Source organism: Coturnix japonica, chromosome Z (assembly GCF_001577835.2).
Source record: "Coturnix japonica isolate 7356 chromosome Z, Coturnix japonica 2.1, whole genome shotgun sequence".
In the NCBI taxonomy this organism is placed as follows: domain Eukaryota; kingdom Metazoa; phylum Chordata; class Aves; order Galliformes; family Phasianidae; genus Coturnix; species Coturnix japonica.
Window position 1 is genome coordinate 7,955,643 of NC_029547.1, and position 21,386 is coordinate 7,977,028.

At 41.9% G+C, this 21,386-nt stretch overlaps 1 protein-coding gene across 1 annotated transcript in view; it reads left to right on the forward strand.

Moving 5' to 3' along the window:
* UNC13B (unc-13 homolog B) overlaps positions 1-21,386 on the forward strand; it is a 199,008-nt gene that overhangs the window by 48,763 nt on the left and 128,859 nt on the right. Inside the window, 4 exon segments of the mRNA XM_032441195.1 lie at positions 4,262-4,484; positions 6,060-6,185; positions 18,479-18,802; positions 20,589-20,685. Of these exon segments, the coding sequence (XP_032297086.1) occupies positions 4,262-4,484; positions 6,060-6,185; positions 18,479-18,802; positions 20,589-20,685 (770 nt within the window).

The following is a 21,386-nucleotide window of genomic DNA, read 5'->3' on the forward strand; positions in this document are numbered from 1 at the left end:
TTGCAGTCCAAAGCCATGCTAACTGGATAGAGGGCATTTTGACGAAGGGAAGTCTTGTGCTGTTGACTTGGCTTCATTTTAAGAAAGGTAAAGAGATGAGGACAGGTGTCCAAGGTACTCTTTGTGCTTTGGAATGTTGGAGTATCAGTCCAGTTCTTGACTGTTGGGTGTTTCAGCAGCAAATGGAAAGAAGATCCATGAAATGTGGAAGGGGGACCTGTCTGCTTGCAAAGAATATAGGAATGTTGTCAGGGGCTGTAGGGATGCAAGGAATGGAAGACCTCCCTTTGGATGAGCAGCAGAGGCCATCTAGCCAAAATCAGTGTGAACAAATCCATGGACTCTGATGGGATGCATCCATGTGTGCTGAAGGAGCTGACAGAGGTGATTGCTGATCCTCTCTGTCATCTTTGAAAGGTCTTGGAGAATGGGAGAGGTGCCTGAGGACTGGAGGAAAGCCAGTGTCATTCCTGCCTTCAGAAATGGCAAGAGGGAGAAGCTGGGAAACTACGGGCCAGTGAGACCTCACCTCTGTCCCTGGGAAGGTGATGGAATAACTTGTTGTGTAAGCTATCTCCGGGGAACTGAAAGAGATGAAGGTCATCAGGAGTAGTCAGTATGGATTCACCAAGGGGAAATCATGATCGACCAGCCTGGTAGCCTCCTGTGGTATCACCACTGGCTGGGTAGATGAGGAGAGAGCAGTGGATATTGTGTACATTGACTTCTGATGCTATCTCCCACAGCTTCCTTTGTAATGAAGCTTAGCAAGTGTGGGATTGATGAATGGGTGCATCAGTGTAGGTTAAGGGACCTCCTGTCTTTTGCCCTGGGGAGGCTGCATTTACAATACTGTGTCCACTTCTGGGCTCCCCAGTTTAAAAAAAACCAACAGATCTCCTAGAAGAAGTCCAGCAGAGGGCTATAAGAGGATAAAGCCCCTGAAACATATTCCTATGAGGAAAAGCTGAGTAACCTGAAGAAAAGGAGACTGAGGGTGGAACTGATCAACATCTATAAATATCTAAAGTGCAGGAGGCAGTTGAACAAGGCTAGACTATTCTCAGTGGTGAGTAGTGGTGGGACAAAGAGCTATGGCCAAAAGCTTGAGCACAAGACACTCTGCACAAACATGCAGAAGAACTTTATTGTGAGGTTGCCCAGAGAGGTTGTGGAGTCTCTTTCACTGGAGATATTAAAGATGCATCTGGACTCCTACCTGTGACCAATTGTGGGGAGCCTGCTTTAGCGGGGGAGATGGACTTGTTAATCTCTAGAGGTCCCTTCTGACCCTTACAATTCTGCAGTTCTGCACGTGGAAAAACAAGATTATGAAAGCCCTCAATCTCAAATCTGAAAGTTTCTAACTTGGTGTCTTAAAATTATTCATATTTTTAATGAATTTTAAGTGCTGAGGGTGATAAGATAGTCTGATGACCTTCAAAGTTGCTCTTAAATCATTGCTGAAAATCTTTCTGAATTTTTAGCTTGCAGAGCTATAAAAGATCCTCATTTGCCTCAACATGCCCTTGTGTCCTTTTGTGATTTCTGCTTCCCTGGGCCTCCATTACTTTAGTAGTCCTCTTTAACCTTCAATGCATTTTAATTACAAGATTTCTGAAAGGCTGCATGGTTGTCAGAAGTGACTGATGTTTCAGGAAACAGTAGAATATTGGGTTCTGAGACTTGATTAAGGAAAGAGATTGTTAGAAGCTTTTGTGAAAACCATTTAAATGGATGCAGAGTGGGGAAGATGGGATGCAATAGCCTTGGTGTGATGCTGACATCTCTTCTGGACTTGGACTGCATGTCATGTATTCCATCTGTAAAATTTTGTCTCTTTCACCCCAGTCTTACAGAAATAGGCAGAAGCTGTGAGAAGCTCAGTGTCTTTTTTTGGAAAAGTAGTGGGGTTTTGGGGACACAGAACCTCACATGAACCTCTTCCCAAGTACTTGAGCACGATGTTTTTATTCAGATTTTTACTCAGGCTCATGTGATGAGTACAGCTGATGTGACAGCACTGCTTAAAGTGGTTGTGTGGTCAGTATACTAGAGCTATTGTATACTGCCCTGCAGCAGTGGTATAGTAACTTCTCAAGGGAAAAGTGGGGAGGATTGATAAGGTTAGCAGGACACAGTTCACTTCGGAGAGAAGGGTTCTCTGGACACACCTTGTTATCCCCTTCTGTTTGATTTCCACACTAATATCCTTCTGTGTGACGTCGCTGTCAAATAGGTTTTCTTCTTACACTCTGTATATGCATGAATATTCAATTACTACACATGAGCAGCATGCTTCTACCCTGCCCTTCAGCCTTACCCCCCCACTCTTCAGCAGTGGGTGCAGTGACTCTGAATTTGTTTTCATCCCTTGAGTGCTCTTTTGGACATATGGAATTTCTCAAAGTGGGTTAAAATAACTATTAACTCTGTTTTTGTTGTTATGTGTCTGGTTATGAATTAACTGATCTTCACAGACTGTGGTTGAGCTACAGTTTTCCCAATGGAAGGCTTGGTGTATCATCTGTTTGAAGATGGTGCTTGAACAAACCACATCATGTGTTGTGTTTTGTGATATATATTTTGCTGAAACATGGATTGTACAGCCAGATACCCATCTTTTGAGGGGATGCAATATACATAAGGCTGCTTCTGCATGTTTTTGTCAGTCTCTTGTTTAAATAAAATTTAAGTGTTGGGTATTTTAACAAATGGGATTATCACCATGTGCAGACACTTCAGAGCATACCTTCTTGCAGGGAGAATGTATGCTATAAGTCAGATGTCCAGATTTTGGTGTTCTTAATCAGGCTAAACAATGTCTTTATTTGTGAACATTTTGATTAAAGAAAGTGAGATCGCTCGTAAGGTAGGTGCAGTGTAGCATGAATATGTTTCTGGGACTGGCCCTTAGTTATGGATCAGTGATTGCTGGGGGTTTCTGCCTAGTATGTAACAGGTTGTATTTAACAGCACTGAACTGTGTGAAAACTGATGGACACTGCCCTTTTTAATAAAGCTAAATAAAACACCAGATGATTGCTATTCATCTTTATTCAGTTGACTAGAGACTGACAAGAACTATGCAGCACTTAGGCTGCTGAAATGCTGAAAGCTTATTTCTGTTTTCAAGGCAAACAATCAAATTGAACTGATGGTAGTTAAGAGAGTAGAGCCAGGCTTTTCAAGCCATTTGTAAATTGCAAACATGTTTTCTACAGAGGTTGTTTTCTATTTTTCCATCCACTTCAGGGCACTGTAACCTTGATGTAACCTTACTTAGTTGGGATGGTGCAGAGAATATCACTAATAACAAACATTACCTTGGATTTAAAAAAAAAAACAAAAAGGAAATTGAAGGTGGGAAGCACCAGTGGAAGAAGAAAAAAGCATGTAAACAGCACTTCCACTTTATTGCTCAGCCTTGTGGTCAGTGGTTGTGTAGGACACACGCCTCTGGTTAGCTTACCAGACGGGGCTTTAACTTGATTGTTCTTCTAAAAGAAGCTTTTGGTGGCGGATGGAGTGAATAATGGCTGGTGTTTGTTTTCCTTTCTATCAAGCATGGTGATGGTGCACCCCACTGATGTGGCATGTGTATGTGTATTTTGCCTAAGCTTGCTAAGATAGCTTTATGTTCTGCACAGCCAAACCCAGCAATACATCAATATCATGTTTTTGAAATTTTTCCTCTCTGTAACAGCGTTCTCTTTTTCTGAAGGATGATCAAGGATAAATTCTCCAGAGAGAAAGGTTCAAGGGAAGGGAGCTTTTAGCTTTGTGAAGGTTATCATTAATGTTGGCTGCAAAGTTTAACAGGCTGATGTGCATATTTTAATTTCCTGGAACTCTGGTTAAGGATGCTGAGAAATGTTCTCATCACAAAAAGGAGGACTGGTTTCTAGGAAATAAACTCCTCGAAGATTCTTTGCTCCCCAAAATCTGAATGTTCATTTTGGCAGCAGGGAGGAGCCTCAAAGTTGTGAAGATGATTTTTTTTTTTTCTTTATTGTTGCTTTGTTCTGTTTTAATATTGAAGTGTCTTATTCTACCTATTGTGCATAATCAGAGAGAAGCAAAATCATATGACAGAAGGTGATAGAGGCAAATTCCTTGGTACACACTGGGAGAGCTAGAGGTCATAACCAGCATTGCAGAAACAACCTCTTTTTGCAGCTTTTTATAAACAAAAATGGGCTTTGCTGTCCAAGCAAGGCAACTTCAAAGAGCTGTACCCTTAACTGCTTTTGTTTCTTAGCCTTTGAAGATGCTGACAGTGCTGTGGATGATCGAGACAGTGACTATCGCAGTGAGACCAGCAACAGCATTCCTCCTCCGTACCACACGACCGCGCAGCCCAATGCCTCTGTGCACCAGTTCACTGTCCCATCTCGCCTGCAGCAGCAAGGAGTCTTGCGGGATTCCTGTGCTGACTCTCTGCAGAATTACGATGCGGATTATCGGGAGCACGTGGCCATCAGGTGGGTGCTGTCTTTTGGGCAGCTGTACTTTCCCCATTGATCTTCCACAGCAGAACCTGAATGTGCTGTGCTGTCAGAGGTCATGTTGGTAAGAATGCAGGTGTTGAACGGGACGTATTGTGGCTTCTGCCTTAGTTGTGGAAGGAAGAGGTATCTTCTTAAATTCTGCTAGAGCGGGAGTTGCAGGTTTTTACATGCAACATAAAAGATATTTTTCATACCTCAACACTTGTGATAAGAATGTTCATGTTTCCTGAAGCCTGAACCTGTGTTCAGTAGCCCTATCTGGTTTATGGCTGAGGGTGAATTCTGACTTCTTTTGGCTTTAATGGTAAAAGCTGAAGTTTAATGGTAGCCTTTTAAGTTGTTACTGAGATTTAATGCAGATGAGCCAATAAAATGCATTTACAGTAATTAACATCATTCTTGGTGCTTTCCTGTCAGGTATTTGTTCAGTACCTAATGTAAGCAAGGTATTCCCTTTCCCATGCTAATCTATGCTACTGGTTTGCAGTAGTAAAAATACTGCAGATGTGAGTCTGAAAAGACGATCTGAAGCTTTATGAAAGAGCCAATGTGTGTGTAGCTCAACATCGCAAAGAACCACTTCTAGTTTGAACTATACCAAGACAGATTTTTTTTTTTAAAGTATTGTTAATTTTTTTTTGTGTCCTGAATGATTGGATGTGAAAGTATCGCGACTGATAAAGTTTGTATTAAAACTAAGAGCCTTCTCTCATCTAAGATTGCTTTCACTCCAGAAAGGCAATTCTCAGATGATGTTTAATTCCCTCTTAGTGCTGATGTTCCCCTGTGCATTTCCTACATTCTCAACCAGATTTTTTCCTACATATTAAATCTTAAAACGTAGGAAATGCTAATAAGCTTTCTAAAGAAGCTACATGGGATTCTCATTCTTATCTGAAAGATATTTCTAAGCAGAGCTGACTGGAAAAAAAATCACTTTGGTGAATCTTAAATATTTTAAAAACTCAGTTGTAGCAGAATATTGCAAAAATAGAGTGTTTGCCTTTTTCCTCTGTCAGCTCTGTGTTCCATGGACCAGGCAGCTGCTTGATGAGGTTCCTGGCAGGCTGCAGTTCATGATTGCTGAGGAAATGGCAGCTTGTGGAAGGCTGTCCTGGGCAGATCCAAAGGGACAAGGCAAGGTTCAGCTAGAACCCGTCTTGAATTAGATGAAATTTTGTCTATGCCAAAATGCTTCAATTGGAACCTACTGTAATAACATCTGTTTTTTTGTTTTTGTTTTTTAACATTTGCGTTTGGCTGAACCCACCTCTTCTTTCCCACCTTTAATTCATGATTAAGTTCCACTGATAGAGAGTTAGGTATTTTGTTTCTCCTTCTCTAAAGTATAGTGATAGCTGTTCTTGTCTGACCTCAAGAACATTTTGCTTCCAGCGCCAGTCTGAGTTCAGAACAGCAGATGTCCTCCCCATCAATAAACATATTTATTTATTTTATTTATTTTATTTTAGTGCTAACTTGCAGTGTTCATTTGTTGTAACCATGTGTCCTCCGTGTCTCCTTGCTCTCGCCCTGTTTACTTCCAAGGCGATATGATAGCATAGACTCCATTGTGAGTGGCCGAACTGACCTAGAGTCCACATCTGAGTCTAGTCAAATGACAAGCCGCCAGTGCTCGCTAGAGAGCAGGCACTCTCTAGATCTGTCTGATAGGTGGGTTACTCTCTTTGCAGCCGATGTGCTTGTCTCCTTGTTCTTGCTCTTGAGGTTGTCTTGTGATATATTTTGGCTGATTTTCGCTGTCTGCCTTGGCTGTATTTCAGATCTGTAGTAGTTTAGTGCCTGGCTGATGATGTCATTTTTCTCCTCTCAAGTGCTGGACTTCTTGTCGTTGCTTTCTTTCTAATAAAATAAATGCTTTGTAGAGCAGCAGGAGAAGCTCTCGTCATGGGAGGAACACAGTTAGAAAAAAAAATCATTTTGTTCTTGCCTAAATTATCAAATATTGGTTCAGCTTTTACAGCTAATGGCTCTTCATGCGTTTGTGTAGCATTCATTACTTTCAGTTGAACCTTGGAAATACTTGATCCAGTAACTGTGGTGGCCCTGGGAATCTTTTCAATTTCATTAGCTTGTTAGAGATAATCATTTCCATTATGGATTTAAAACTGCAACCCGGAAGTGTAGTAAGTGTTCTAAACAGTGTGGAGTAGAGCTCATTTAAAGTAATGAGTATCTTTCCAATTAGTGTGTTAGATAATACTGGTGGAAATGAGGCTCTAAAGCAGCAGTAGTGAAAATGCAATGACCTATTTCTCTTTCAGTGCTATCTCATCATCATCCTACATTGGGGTGCTCCAGGCAACACAGGTTATCGAGGTGAAGATGGTGTATTAGCAGTATCCATACAATGCCCATGTGGCCTTTGCCATTTCCCCCCTCTTACTCTGCTCTTGTGTTGTCAGGGCACACATGCATTCATGCTCCTTAGTTTTTGACAGCTAATGACATAAAGCAAAGTTGCTGTGCGTTTTAAATAAGTGTTTTGATTTTTTTACATCCATTTTCTACATGTCCATTGCCAAGTAGGCTGGCAGGAGTTCACCATGTAAAATTTAAACAAAGTTTTCTTCTTCTAGAATTTGAGTTGGTTAGCAATTGACATAATCCTTCTGATTAAGGCTAGGATATAATTCAGAAATCCGAAGGATTAAATACTTGGGTTTCTAGGAATTTTTGTCTGGTTTGACAGCAAAACTGGCTGCTTTAATCTGCTCCCTCACAATGGGCAAGTGTGGACTGCTGGACCTATTAAGATGCATCATACATGGGGAAATGCAGATCCTGACTGGCAGTGGGCTAATAACCATCACCAGCATGTTGCCTTGCTTTCTGATCAACCAGCAATCCCCCAGATCTTAATTTTTCATTGAGAGGAGATGATTGCTGTGTGCATACCTGGGCAGCATGTTGGAAAATGAGCTTTCCTGGCCTCTTTCTAGCTCCCACAAGGTAGAAGGGAATCAGGCTGTCCTCTACCTATAGGCTTAGGGGCTCAGATACCCAGATAAATGGCCTTGCTTTTCACAGAGTTCTGTCCACTTGCTCACCAGTCCGCTCGGTGTCACAACCAGAGTAGATACAGTCACTCAGCTACTGAGCTTAGCTGTTCTTAGGCGACATTGGGGGCCTGGTACTAGGTTTGCCCACACTGCAGAGTGTCTTCAAAGAGAGTGCATTAACTGCAGTTGAAGGCACTTGTAGCAAAGAGTAGTGATGGCACAGCTGGAGCTCCCTAAGTTGCTGGTTTGCACAGTTTGCATTTTGTCCCCTTTCTCCTCTTGCTGAGAGTCCAGTGATTCCTGAGTCCTTGCATGTGTTCACTGTTCTTTAACCACTCTCAGGAAAAACAAAGTGCCCTGTGGGCTGTATGAATACTGCTAAAGCAAGGTCTGCTTCCTGGAGTGCCCGAAATGCATGCATAGCATAGTGAAATGGTGTGCGTGGGCACTGTATCTCAGAGTAGTCCTGTTACTGCAATAAGTGACTTTTTAAGCATGCCTAAATAAAGTAACAGCAGCGTACTGGTACAGCCAAGGCTGCGTGCCCTTACTTGATCACAAAAAGCTGTTCTCTCTCAAACAGGAGTTTCTAAATGTAACCTGTGGAATATCATAACCCATACTGCTTTTTTTATCAGTTTGATTGGCAGGTTTTCAGTTTTGTTCTATCTGGATGTTTCTCACTTTAATTTTATTTAATGCATGTTTTTCATTGCTATTTTTTTCTGTCCTTCCTAAACCTTTTTTTTTTTTTAATTATTATTTTGATTTTTATTTTTCTTTCTTCCTTCCTTCCTTCCTTTCTTTTTTTCCTGCCTTTTTACCTTTCCCTCCCACCCTCTTTTTTTTTTTTTCACCTTAGACAAGGATCTCTAGCTAGAAATGACAGAGTCAGAATCATTCCAAGTAATTGTGAAGATGGAGAAGAGGAACAGGAGAGTAACTATGAAGAACTAGGAAAACTTCTAATAGAGGAATTCTTAGAAAAGAGTCATAGAAGTAGAAGTTGGCAGGAAACAAACATTAAAAAGATGCAAACTCTCTCAAAAAGGGAAAATTTCAATCACTGTGAAAAATCAAGATGTTGCCAAAATGTGTGTGTGGAGTCAGGATCTGTAGATGTCCCAAGATATCCTCAGGAGTACGATACCATAGATAGGAGAAGGAAAAAGAAACTGCGATACAACAGTCTTGAAGAGAGTGAACAAATGATCCTCCAAAGTAATGGAGGTCTGCAGTATTCTAGAGAGAAAAATATATATCTAAATGGTGTGGCAACTAATTCTGAACATAACAATGATTTCCCATTGTATGATAGAAGAGGAAAATATACAAGCAGCTCTGAAAATAAGGAGCAGTTGCCTGCTTATCCCGTCCTGCGTCCATACAAAAATGGCTTAATGGTCAAAAGCGGCAAGTTGCCGAGCAAGCATGGAGCGAACCATGAGGGCTCACTTCACCTCAGTAATGGTGAAGATATGAAACATGCAGGGCTGTCAGATAACGCTTTTGTGCCCCTGGATATCCTTGAGGAATTTGACAGCAGTGCTTCTGATGAGTTTCAGTACTCACCTGTTTCGGATGATGAAACGGAAGAATTGGCTATTCTTTCACAAACATGGCATGATTCTGACATCAGCCATTTGAGAGACTTCACTGTTACTTTCCCTGCAAATTCAGAGTCCCAGTTAAAGCCCAGCTGTGATAAAAAACACAGGACTAAAGGGAGCAAGCATGGTCATTCTATGCAAGACTTGACACTGTCTCCTGTTGAAGAACCCAATGAGGAGTATGTAGACACGATGGATGAACTTCAGTGTCTTGTGGAAACAGTTTCAGAATATTTGGCTGAAAAGGAGGAAGAGATCAACAAATTTGCTACGCTGCCAGAGGCGAGAAAAAGCTCTCAGCACAGGTTAATGAAGCAGGGTAGTGCTGATAATTTAGTAGGAGCCAGAAAGTCTGAACAGCCCAAACAGCCTGCTGCAGAGGAGAGTACCAAGGGCAAATCTGAATCTCTCCCAGACTTGTCAGGTGTGAAGAATACTGTGAATTCCCTATTCAGCTCTTTGACTGAAAAGGTGGGGTCAAGCACAAAGCAGCTCACAGCCTCTGTTGAAAAGCTTGTTTCTTCCACTCCAGAGAAGCCAGAAGCCAGAACCTCATCTGAAGGTGGAATCTCAAATGTGTTTTCTGGTAAGGCCAAAAGTGAGAGTGCATCTTCTGGAACAACACCAGATAGTAAAGCTGACACTAAGTTCTCCATTCACTCTTTGCTACCATCCCAGGTAAGTGGTGATAAAAAAGCCCAGAATGTAAACTCCAGTAAGCAAGAAACCACAAAGGTGGACAGTAAGGCTTCCACACAGCAATCTCATGAAACTACCACCAGCAGCCAGCAGAACCAGCATTCAGTTATGGATTCTGTTCTAGGCATGTTTAATCCTCTAAAGATCTTCTCTGAAAAGGAAGTGCCAAAACAAGAAGTCGTAAAAGAGGAGCATGCCAAGGAGGAGAGCCATGCTGTGAAACCTGGTGAGGCAAACAGAAATGAGAAGTCATCTGGACGAATGGCAGCCAATATGGTTCCAGAGATACAGCTGAGTGAGAGCAGAAGTGAGGCAGAAGTGAACACAAATAGTACTTCTGTGTCTTCCATCTTTGGCAGGCTCACAAACTCAGTCAGTTCTTTTAGTCTGAAAGCCAATTTTGATGGTCTCTTGGCTCCAAAGCAGCAGGATGTGGCACAGAAGCAGTCAGGACTGCATCATGTTTCAAGTCAGCCAGATGCTGCTGTAAAAGAGGGTTCACACACTGCCAGGGAGAAGCCTCCTGCAAATCACTTAGGGAATCGGCATACTGCAGATCATGAACTGGGAAAGGAGCAAAATAGAGGTAAGGCAGAACTTCCTCCAGAGCCTCAAGATCAGGGTACAGCATCTGAAAGCTTTTTTAGCCCACTCAAAAAGTCTTTCAGTCAGTTGTTGCTTACTTCTGCTGAACCAGGGCAGAAAGAAAATGTGTCTGGGCTTTCTAAAGGCCACAGGTCTGAGGAGGATGTAAGACAAAACAGTTCAAGTGAAGAACACTCGTTTCCTTTTACCAAGAAACTTCCTTTTTTCAGTGGGTTGAGTTCTTCAGACAAGAAAGAACATACAAAGGAGAAAAGCAGCATTATTCCTTCATTATTTAAGTTCTCCTCTGCAGAAAATCTAGCAACTTCCAAGGACCAAACAGGTCATCAGAGTTCTGGAGATACTTCTTTGCTTGAACCCAAAAGCAGTAATTCGCAAGAGGCTGTTTCATTGAAATCTAGCTCTGTTCCAAATTTATCAGAGCATAAGGAAGAATTTACGCAAAGAAAATACATTAATAAAGAATCTAGTGCCCAAGTAAACAGAAATAAGCATCAGGAAAATGCCTCTGTGACCTGTAAGGTCACAGGAGAGCTGCAGAGAACTAAGAGCGCTCGAGAAGAACCTAGAAATTTAAAAGGAGGTTCACCTAGAGAAGGAGTAAGTGCTGACTTAAATCACAGCTCAGCTGAATCCATCTCTTCAGACAGAGTGGCAGAAGCTGCAAGTACAGATGATAAGCAGAAGAAGAACGCACCGGGTTTTCTTTCTGGATTTCTTCACATTTCTTCCAATGAAAACACAGCCAGTACTGAAGAGTTGATTGTGAAAAGTGAGAATGATGGCCAAAAAAGCAGTTCTGGATTATTTTCTGGCTTATTTAAATTTGCTTCAAATGAAAATGTGTCTGAATGTAAGCAAGATAAGGTGAAATCAAACTCTTTAGGTTTCCTGAAGCTTTTTGATAGAAGTGAGGATTCTAGCTCAGAGAAAAAACCCGTTGACTCAGCAGTAGCTTCTGAAACTCAGAGCAGCACTGCAGAAAAGCAGGAGTCTTCTAGCTTCTTGAAAAACATCCTGCCCAAACCAAAGGAGAAACCAGATAATGTGAAAATGATGGAATCTTCCAGAGCTACTGACCACCTGACTGGCACAAATGTAAACAACACAGCTGAGCGTTCTGTGTTCCCTGTTGCCCTAAATCCTGAAGCCAAAGTACAGGACTTATCTGGAAAGTCAGTAAGCAATAGGCATATCCCTCATCAGGATACAGAATCTAAAAATTTTCCAACCGTATTCAACAAAGGATCAAATGAGTTTCTTAATTTGACAAACAAAAAACACAGTCTTACGGAGCAATGCTCAGCATATCAGGAAACGAGAAGCCATTCTAGCTTTGAATGGGAATACGAAGTGGGGGAACTTGTTGACTCTCATCAGATAGCACTGCCGGTTTACTACGTATTAAATCAGAACTCTGTTCTTCCCCCTCAGTTCTTGGACTGGCCTGAAAATGATGTGGTAGTGAATCTCTGTAAAAAGGATGGAAATGCAAATGTGATGGATTGGCAGAGTAATGCCAATTTCGATGTACAGAGTTTGGATTTAAGTACGATGTCATACGAATCATTTGACCACTTAACGTTTCAAGATGTTTATTCAGAAGAAAATGATGCATGGACTACTAATTCTGTCAATGAAAATTATAGTAACTTTCCACCGCTTGAGAGAGACAGCAGCTATTCTTTTGAAGAGCTGCCCATGGATTTAAGCTACTCCTCTGGCTGTGATGGAACCATGTGGACTCTAATTGACCAAGAGACATTAAGTATAGATGAGAACTTTATGTACTCATCCTATAGCCAAGAATATCAAGAGTGGCTGATGATGCTCGAGCAGGGTGTATGGTGGCCATCTGAAGATGGTGATTGTGGATACTACATGTACAGTGATAGCCAGTATGTGTATTCACTGCTTACTGATCCCACTGGGCAGTATGTCTACGTTTGTGCTCCTGAAACGTATTCTTACCCAGACTACTGGGATTATAATTTTCAGATGGGTGCCCTTCCAAGAGCTGTGCTGGAAGACAACACAGTTGCTGTTTGTGGTTTTAAAGTCCCTCTTGGCAGCGAAGATGAGCTGTTTTGGTTTGCTGAAGAAGAATGCTTAGATGATTATACAATGAATAAACCTCTGGATTTGTCAGTAGCTTTGCAGAGGAGTGATCAGTTAATGAACATGAATTTGGAGACGTTCTCACAGATGTTTGAAGAGTCCATTTATTCTCAGAGAGACCAGCCGCTGGACTTCTCAGGTTACAAACTTCAAAAACTCAAAGTTGATTTTAGGCCTGACAAGGAAAGCCGGAATTCTTCAGAGGAAATACCATTAACCCTTGATCTTAGAACACATTCCAGAGGGGCTTCCGACAAATCATTAAGTAAGGACATTCACACCAAGGAATTGGATAATGCTGCCCCTGCAGTGACTGCTGGTGGTGGTTCATCAGGATTCTTTGGTTTCCATCTGTTTCAATCTTCTCCTAAAGCTGAAGAAACAGTGGCAACTACTGAACAAGTAGCAGAAGCAAAGAAGAGTGAAGAAGATAGGAAAACACCAGTGAACAAAGTTACCTCTTTATTTTCTGCATTGGGTGGATTGATTGGAAAGTCTTCAGGACCCGACTCTGAGACAGCTGCAGATTCTTCCTTAAAGAGAACAGACACACAGTCAAAATCATCTGAAAGCAAACCTGATGTTTTACCACTTCTATCAAACAGGAAATCAGATGAGGCACAGGCAGGGCAAAAGTTTCCCATTACATCAGAACTGAGAAGAAATACTTCATCAGAACTTTATAAAGAAGCTGCTAGAAATGAAAAGTTGGAATTAAATCAGAATGAAAACATCCATGTTAAAAAAATAGGATTAACAAAATCTCCTTCTCAACTGAGCCAAACTGCTCCAGATGGCAAGCCCGTAAGAGAAGAACGACCTGTTAAAGCAAAGCTGGCTTCCAGGCATCTTGAACGGCATGCAACTATTAATGAATCCAGTCAGTCGCAGCCAAATCAGAGCCACCCAGCCCCTGAGCCTGAGGAAACATTATTTAAAAGTGCTCTGAAACTGTTCAGTCTTGGAGAAGATTCTCCTGCGAGCTCAACAACCAACAAGCCCCAAACTTCTGGATTTTTTGACTTCTTCAAAACACAAGTAAGCAAAGAACCACAGCCATCTCCAAATCTGGAAAGAAGTCAAAATGATAAACCAGAAAAGGCAATGTACCCAGAACAGAAGGAAGCTTCTGGCATCTCATCGTTGTTTGGATCCCTTGGAGATCTCTTCAAAGTGGAAGCTGTGTCTTCTCAACCAGCCCCAAGTGCTGCAACTCTGCCAAAAACCCATAGCAGAACTGCGGCAGAGTCGAGTCAAAAACCTGAAAAGTCAGGTGGTCACCAGAGTGCCAGTATGCCGTGTCTGTCCTCCACTACTAAGGAAGGAATGGGAACAAAAGGTGTGGACAAGCAGATCTCTGACAGCCATAACAGAAAAGCCAAGGAGGGTTCTCATGAGAATAAGACAGTACCTCCTGGAGATGCTGTAGGTGCCAAAATAAGCCAGCTGACACAATCAACTGTGCAGCAGAGCAGTGTGCCCACAGCTCCACCAAAGCAGCAAGGAGGAAGTGGTGTAGGTGGCACGGTTAATCAGACAAAACCAAAGCCAGATCAGACTCCTAAAGAATCAGGATTCAGTTTACCATTCAGCTTTTCTGATATCACTGCTTCGAAATCACAGCCAGCACAGCCAGCCAGTAGAAGCATATTCTCATTCTTCACTGGATCAGATGAACCCAAGCCTTCAGCACCCAGTGCTGCTCCTGCTGGTGCAAAGCAGCAAGAAACAGAGGGACTGTTTCGTCTGCCTTCCTTCTTTTCCAGCGGTCCAGCTGCTGAGAAGACCACACCTCAAAGAAGTACTAGTTTTGGTTTCTTCAGTTTGACATCGTTTTTGGATGAAAAGCCACAAACTGCACCAAAACAGGAATCTAATGCAAAACCAGCTAAACCAGTAAATACTAAGCCATCTATGAAGCAAAGTATTTCCACTGACTCTGGTATCAGGACTTCCAGGCAACGAGATGCAGACAGTAAGAAAGAAGTAGATGATATTATCGCATCAGTGACTGGCAAACAAATGTTTAATAATGTCACTATGACCGAAAATAAACCAGAAATGTCTGTGGAAAACACAGAAAGTGTTGCTGAGGTAGCTGAAGAAAGCAACTTTAAAAAGCTTCCACAAACTGATGACACTGCTGTCATTAATTCAGCTCCTTCTGATCCTTGCTGTCAGACTCCCAGAGTGCAGGAGCATTCCCAGAGCGAGCAGACTGTTTCCTTAGGGGCAGAAGAATGTGCTCTGGGTAACGCAGGGAAGACAGACACTGTTGCATTACCTGTTGATAAAGAAGAGTCATATTCAGAAGATCAGATTTCTGAAAGTAAAGATGGTAGTCCAGCCGTAAATGACAAAATGGATTCCTTGGATATAAAAGACTCAAATAGTACAAGTGACATAAAAAATGAAGCGGCCCCTGAAGAAGTATGTGTGCAACCTGAGTTGCCAAAGTATGAATTACCCAAGCAAACTCCTGGTGACAGGTTACAACAGGCACAAGAGCTGCACTCTACTTCTAAAAGACCAGAGACCTCTGATTTGCAAAACAAACCTAAGGAACCTGAGGGCGATAAGTCAGTTCTGGATTCTTCAGTAGAAATTTTTTCAAGTTTCATGACAAAAATGAAACCGCCCAAAACGTTTTCTGGTTTCTTTTCCCAGCCTCAAGCTGCTGCACCTCCTCCTGCACAGAAAAAAAGCTCCTCTTTCTTTGGTTTCTCTTCCCTCCCAAGTGCCCCAGCACCGACTTTCACAAATGATCTTTTTGGCATCTTTAAAGGCCCAAAAGAATCTCCAAAAGAGGTGCCTCCACAATCCACTCCTAAACCTCAAGGCAATAGAATGAAAGACATTATTGAGTCTGTTCCAGCAAAAGACTCTAGGAAGGCAGAAGATACAACTGCAGCCAAAGAGCCTAAGAGAGATGCTGTGAGCTCTCTGAAGCAGGATGCATTGCCTGCTTCAGAAGAAAACTCTATGGAAGAATCTTCCTCGAAAAAAGAAAAGGAAGAAAATAAGAACTCAGAAAGCTGTAAAGAGGAATCCTTGAGGATCACTCCAGAAACAGTAGTTTCTAGTGAAAATCAAGACCTAGAGGCTCCGCAGCTGCCTGGTGATGCACAGCCCTCTGAAATGATAGATGCTAAATCACAGGCATCTGATTCCAGTCATGCAGTTGATACAGAGCAGACTGTGGCCACTGAACAGTCTGATGTAAATCCATGCCAACTAGATGTGTCTTCACACACAGTGCAGGAACAAGGTTCTACAGAAAAAGCAGCTGTTGACTTCCTTCATACTGGATCTAGTGGTGGGTCTGAACTGGAAACTGAAGCCTTGCTTAATGGGACAGACACAAACCTTCCCCAGTTGAGTGAGTGTGCTACTGCTGAATCAGAACCTGTTATGGAGAACCAGACTAGTGATGGTATTGATCAGCCAAGCATGAACAGCAGTAGCAGTAGAGAACCCATAGCTCCAGCTGATGAGCCCAGTGTTCATTTGCCTCCTCTGAATGAAGAGAAAACAAGTGAGGTACAACAGCAAACTGCTGAACAAGAGAAACGTCTGCCAGTTAATGAGATACACTTGGAAGAAATCCCTTCTGTAGGTGACTTGCAGAAAGAGGGTAAGCCTAGTAGTGGTCCTTCAGATGCAAACAGCAGTAAAACAGTATTTGAAATTCCGAGCATGCCCAGTTTACCAAAATTCAGCTTCATGTCATCCACTGATAGTGGCAGGCCATTCGGGTCTTTCTTCTCTCAGCAGCCACCTTCTGTTAATAGAGGAGGGGCAGATCAGGGCCTCATGTCCAGCTTTAAGAAACTTTCTTCCACTCTGTTTGAAGGAGGCAGTGAAGAGAAGGTGAGTAAGCCAGATAGTGCCCAAGGAGCCGTGTTTGGGAAAAAAATAGATTTCTCCTTTCCCTGGCATAAAGACAACAGGGAGACCTCTGCCAAAAAGGAACCACATGTACCACCACCACAGGCTTTGTCAAAACCAGATGACAAGGTGTTAGGAACAGTCAGTTCAGATGAATGCTCAAAATCTGCAGTCTCAGATCAACTGACTGATGCAAATATAGAAGTAAACTTATTTTCAAGGCAGCCTGACACTGTAGACAATGAACTTTCTGAAGAACCATCTGGTGCAAGCACTGTTGGTGATACATCCAACAAAGAGCTTGGAGGGGGGCTCGATGAAGTGCCTGAAGATCAGCAGAACGTGATTTCAAGTGAATTACAGGAAGATCAAGCCGATAAGTCTGTACAAGACCAGCCTGAAGTGAAAGAAACTGAGCTTGACTCTGCTCCTCATGGAGTAGCACTTCAACCTAGCACACAGCCTGCAGACCTGACTAGTGTGGAACAGCTGAATGAGAAAAGGCTAGTTACAAACGAGTTATAAATGGCTTCAGCTGTTTGACCATTTATAATGCAGTAGTGCAGCAGTAGATACTGACCTTAGTGTCTGATGTTAGTAGCTCAGTCCCATCTGTATTTGTTAAGTGTTTGTAGTATCACTGATAGCTGTTGCAGGAGATGTGGTAAACCACAGTCTCTGATACTGCTGAAGCTCTTACATGATTCTCTAATCTTTTTCCACTCTTTTTTGTCTGTGTTATTGGATTTTGCATGTTCTTACACTTTGTTACTGAATTAGATGTTTTTAGCGCTAACTTCATGAATCTTTCAGAAGTTTAATTCATTGTGTTTTATTTGAATATATACAGTCACTCTGCATTCTTGTTTTGAGGTTATCTTCTGTTTGCTTAAAAAAACAAAACAACAGTAGATATATTCAAAGGATTGAAAATTCAAGGTAAAGATTTTTAGAGAGAAATTGAACTATCTGCTAACATATTGCAGAACCAAGTAGATTCATTTTACATTACTGAAGCTCTTAAAGCATTTTCAGAGGTGTAAGTGAAGGTATTCTAATACTTCTTCCTAAAATCTCTGCAAAGGTTATTTCATGCAGTCAGGGAAGCTACTTAAGGAAAACACCTGTATTTCATGAGTCTGTATTTAGACTTGTCTGTTTTAAGTAACAAACACCATCAGAAATCAAAGCAGAGGCTTAAAAAATGTGCATCTGTGGGTGGTGTAAGAGGAAGTGATTGTGCATCTGATCTGACAGTTGCTCCACTGCTCTCCCAGCACTTCCTGTCTGGCTTCCCATTCTCCCGATGGTGCAAGTGAGAGGAACAGTGCTGCTGTTTAATTCTCTTACTGGGATATTTACTGTGTCTGAGCCATCGTTTTCCTGACTGCATGAGAAATTTGGAAATTTGCATCCACTGTGATTTGTGTGAGGATTCTGGGGATTCAGTCCTGGAAGTGGTGTCTTGAGTCATGGAGATCACACCCCTTTGGTGGTGCTTTTCCATAAATGAAATTCTTGAGAAAAATTTACTGGGATTCTTCCCTATGTGAATAATTGCTCCACTTTTGTAGAGCATTTTAAGTTGATGGTCTTCACCTTAATCTTGATTTCAATGTATTTTACTATAAGTGCATAATTTGCTTAAATATAAACAAAGTTAACTGTATTTCTTATTAACAACTTAAGTGGCCATTTTAAAGCTGAAATGAAGCTGTAGCAGACAGGCACTTCCTCTCTGAATTTCCACGTTTCCATTCTAAATCATCCGTGGCTATTAGAATACCTTCACTGTCTGTTTCTAGCTGACAGAGGGTGAAAAAGTAAATAACCGGTTCTAAAAGTGTATTGTAACTCCATAACACATAGGGCCTATATCCTGGTGGGCTGTGTATGAAGTAATTCTGTTGCCTACCAAAGTTTTGAAGCTCAGAAGTCTAGACTTAGTTCAGGGAACATGATTGTTAGATTGACTTCATAACATGTCTTGCTTCATCTGATGGATTTTCTTATTCTCTCGTAGTCCTGCTGGCAGTAGTAGATATGGCTCTTCTTGTAATGTCAGCCAGGGAAGCTCTCATCTGAGTGAGCTGGATCATTCCCATGAAAGTGCCCATGGCTCTGAGCAAGATGATGATCATCAGGAACGAGAGTTGAATTATTCCCACCACAGTTTGGTCAGCTACCATAAGGATAGTCAGACGTGGCTCAGGGAGCAAGAGGAGCCTCGAAGCAAAGGAGAGGAGGAGATCTCTGAGGCAGAGGAGAAGCATGCAGATCACTCTACAGCTAAGTTACCCCTGGAATTTGACAAGTCCAAGGATGTTGATGTGGCAGCCCAAGTGAGGTAGGTGAAGTGCTCTGTTATTGAGATCTTTTCAACTAATGCAAAGAAGTTTCCTCTCTTTGTTGTTTCATGGATGAGATTATGTACATTGTTCTTGCAGTCCTACAACAAGCTTGATGTTGCTGATCTGTAAACATCGTTACATGTAAGACTAGTTATTTGTGAGACTAAAATTAAGCTGTGTTTTCTGTGTTCCTGCTAATGGAACTCATTTGCTGTATTTTCTGTTTTGTTTGATAAATGTAGTCTAGCCCATGGATAGCTACTTCTGTTGCTCATATGTGTTTAAAACCAAGAACTAAATCTCATGATGGTTTGAGCTGCACTCCTTTCCTTCTTGTGTAGTAAGCAACCACAGCTGGTTACTGCTTGTGTAGATTGTAGACTTACTGTATGAATCGATGTGTTGCTGTGACTCATTGTACTGGCTTTTCTTGTCCTTTCATTTTACAAGCTGTTGACAGTATTGAAGGGAGCCCTCAGAAACATTTCAGTTACGTTTGGAAGAGCTCTAGGCTATCTGCAGGTTTTACAGGAATTTCAGATCCCACTGCTTACCTTTCAAACAGATTGGTTTTCTTTCTTGAGATAATTAAGTCATTGGAACGAGATCCATGGAAAGATGTCTGCCTACCTGTGTCCTTTGGAGAATGCTGTATGGAGAGTACAATTAAACTGGTGTTTCTGAGCTTATGTGAGAGAATTAACCACAGCAATTCATGTGTAGGCAACTCTTACACTAAAGTTTTAAAAAAGAAAACAAGGCTATAAAAAGTGTTGAGCTGTTCCTAAACTCTGACTCACTTTCTTCTTATTACAGAGCAGCAGGAGACTTGTCCCAGAATGGCTGGCCTATATTTGATTACATGGAGGGTTACAAGCTAATTTAGGCATTTAGTTTAGATATTACTGCATCACTAGCTTTCTTTCTCTCCACTGTGGCAGCACTTTGCTGTCTTCATGGAATTTAGCTTTGAACTGCAATCTCTGGAGTTGCACCTGGGCTAAATGTGTAGCATGGGTGCTTGTTGCTATCAAACATGGTTTTTATACTGCCAACCGTGCCAGATCCATCTGAAAGTGATTTTGATGCCTCAGCAGAATACAAAGGAAGGGATGCAATCAAAGGTCCATTGTATGAGTGAGGGGAATATGAAGTATAAGGTGGGGCACATTGCTGCCAGGTGCATATGATCTCTCCAGAAACTGTAGGAAAGAGCACAGTGAGAAAGGTGTGGACATTAAGGGAAAAAAAATAGAGCCTCGTTGCCCTCCTTTCCATGGAAAAGGGTTTGTAAATTTGTAGCAGTGGAGTTTGAATGGAAAGAGACAGTTGCTAGAAGGGACCTGCAACAGGCTCGAGGATGGCAAATCTTTCATCTGCTTCTCTGCATGCAGTTATGATACCCATTTGCTGAATAGGTTTGGTCAGGTATCTTGGACTGGTTTCCTGATGTTCTGACCAATGACATCTGTCTCCTGGGGCTATGTTTAATAATGAAAATGTTTTAAACTAAGCTTTTTATCTGCATGGATTTTCTACCAGGGTTATATCTTCCAACTCATCAGCTTCCAGTGCAGCTCTTTTATGTACAGAAACCTGTTGTATGTAAGGAAATCTCTCCTTTAGCCTCTCACTTCCCATAGCATGTGCATAGCTGTGTTTGCTGAGAGCCTGTTGGTTATTTCAGCTTCTGGAGATGAAGCTGCAATTGCACTGCATCCTGCTGGATCTTTAATGTTACAGATGAGTATTTGCCATGTAATGATTTTGTTTCTTGTTCAGGTACCACGGTGACAGTGACAATGAACCACCACCGTTTTCTCCAGCAAGAGCCCGTTGGATTCGAGCCATTAACAAAGTTCGAATGCAGCTTCAAGAGGTAGGATGGAGAATTGCTTCACACCTTCTCTGTCCTCCCAGTGTTTTAGATCTGCGGATAAAGGTTTCATTTCTTTTTTCCTGTTCCGATTCGGATGTTTTGCAGACAAAATCTCAAATATTGTACAGGACTACAGTGTGATTTGATAGTGTGAGAGCTATTTAATTCTACCACTAGTTTGATGTCTTTGTTTGGAACTAGAGGTGAATTATCAGAAAAGATGCAGAAGTTAGCACAGAACTTGTGAACAGTGATAATAAAAAGGTTTGGGCTAAGTCATGGGTGTTCAGCCTTTTGGCTTGCCTGGGCTGCACTGAGTGAAGAGGAATTGTCTAGGGCCACATCTACAAAGGTTGCTCTGAAAGTAATGCTTCCTAATTATTTCCATGGAAACTACAACTAATACAAACAGCAAATTTTCTGCTATGGAACACTCTTTTTCAGCTCAGTCACTGCCATTAACTATGCCTTTTCAGCAGTGATGAATATGAGCCTGCATGCTGCACTTGCAACAATCTGCACCAGCAGAGGTGACCCACTGTTGCTGCTACTGCTGCTGAAATCCCACCCTCCACAGCCTCATTGTGCTCACATCTGCTGATTGATCTCCAGAAATGTTCAGCAAGTGTCCATGGGTGTCATTGGGTGCCATTTTTTCCACATGATGGAATTCTGTGACACCCATTTTTCATACACACCCT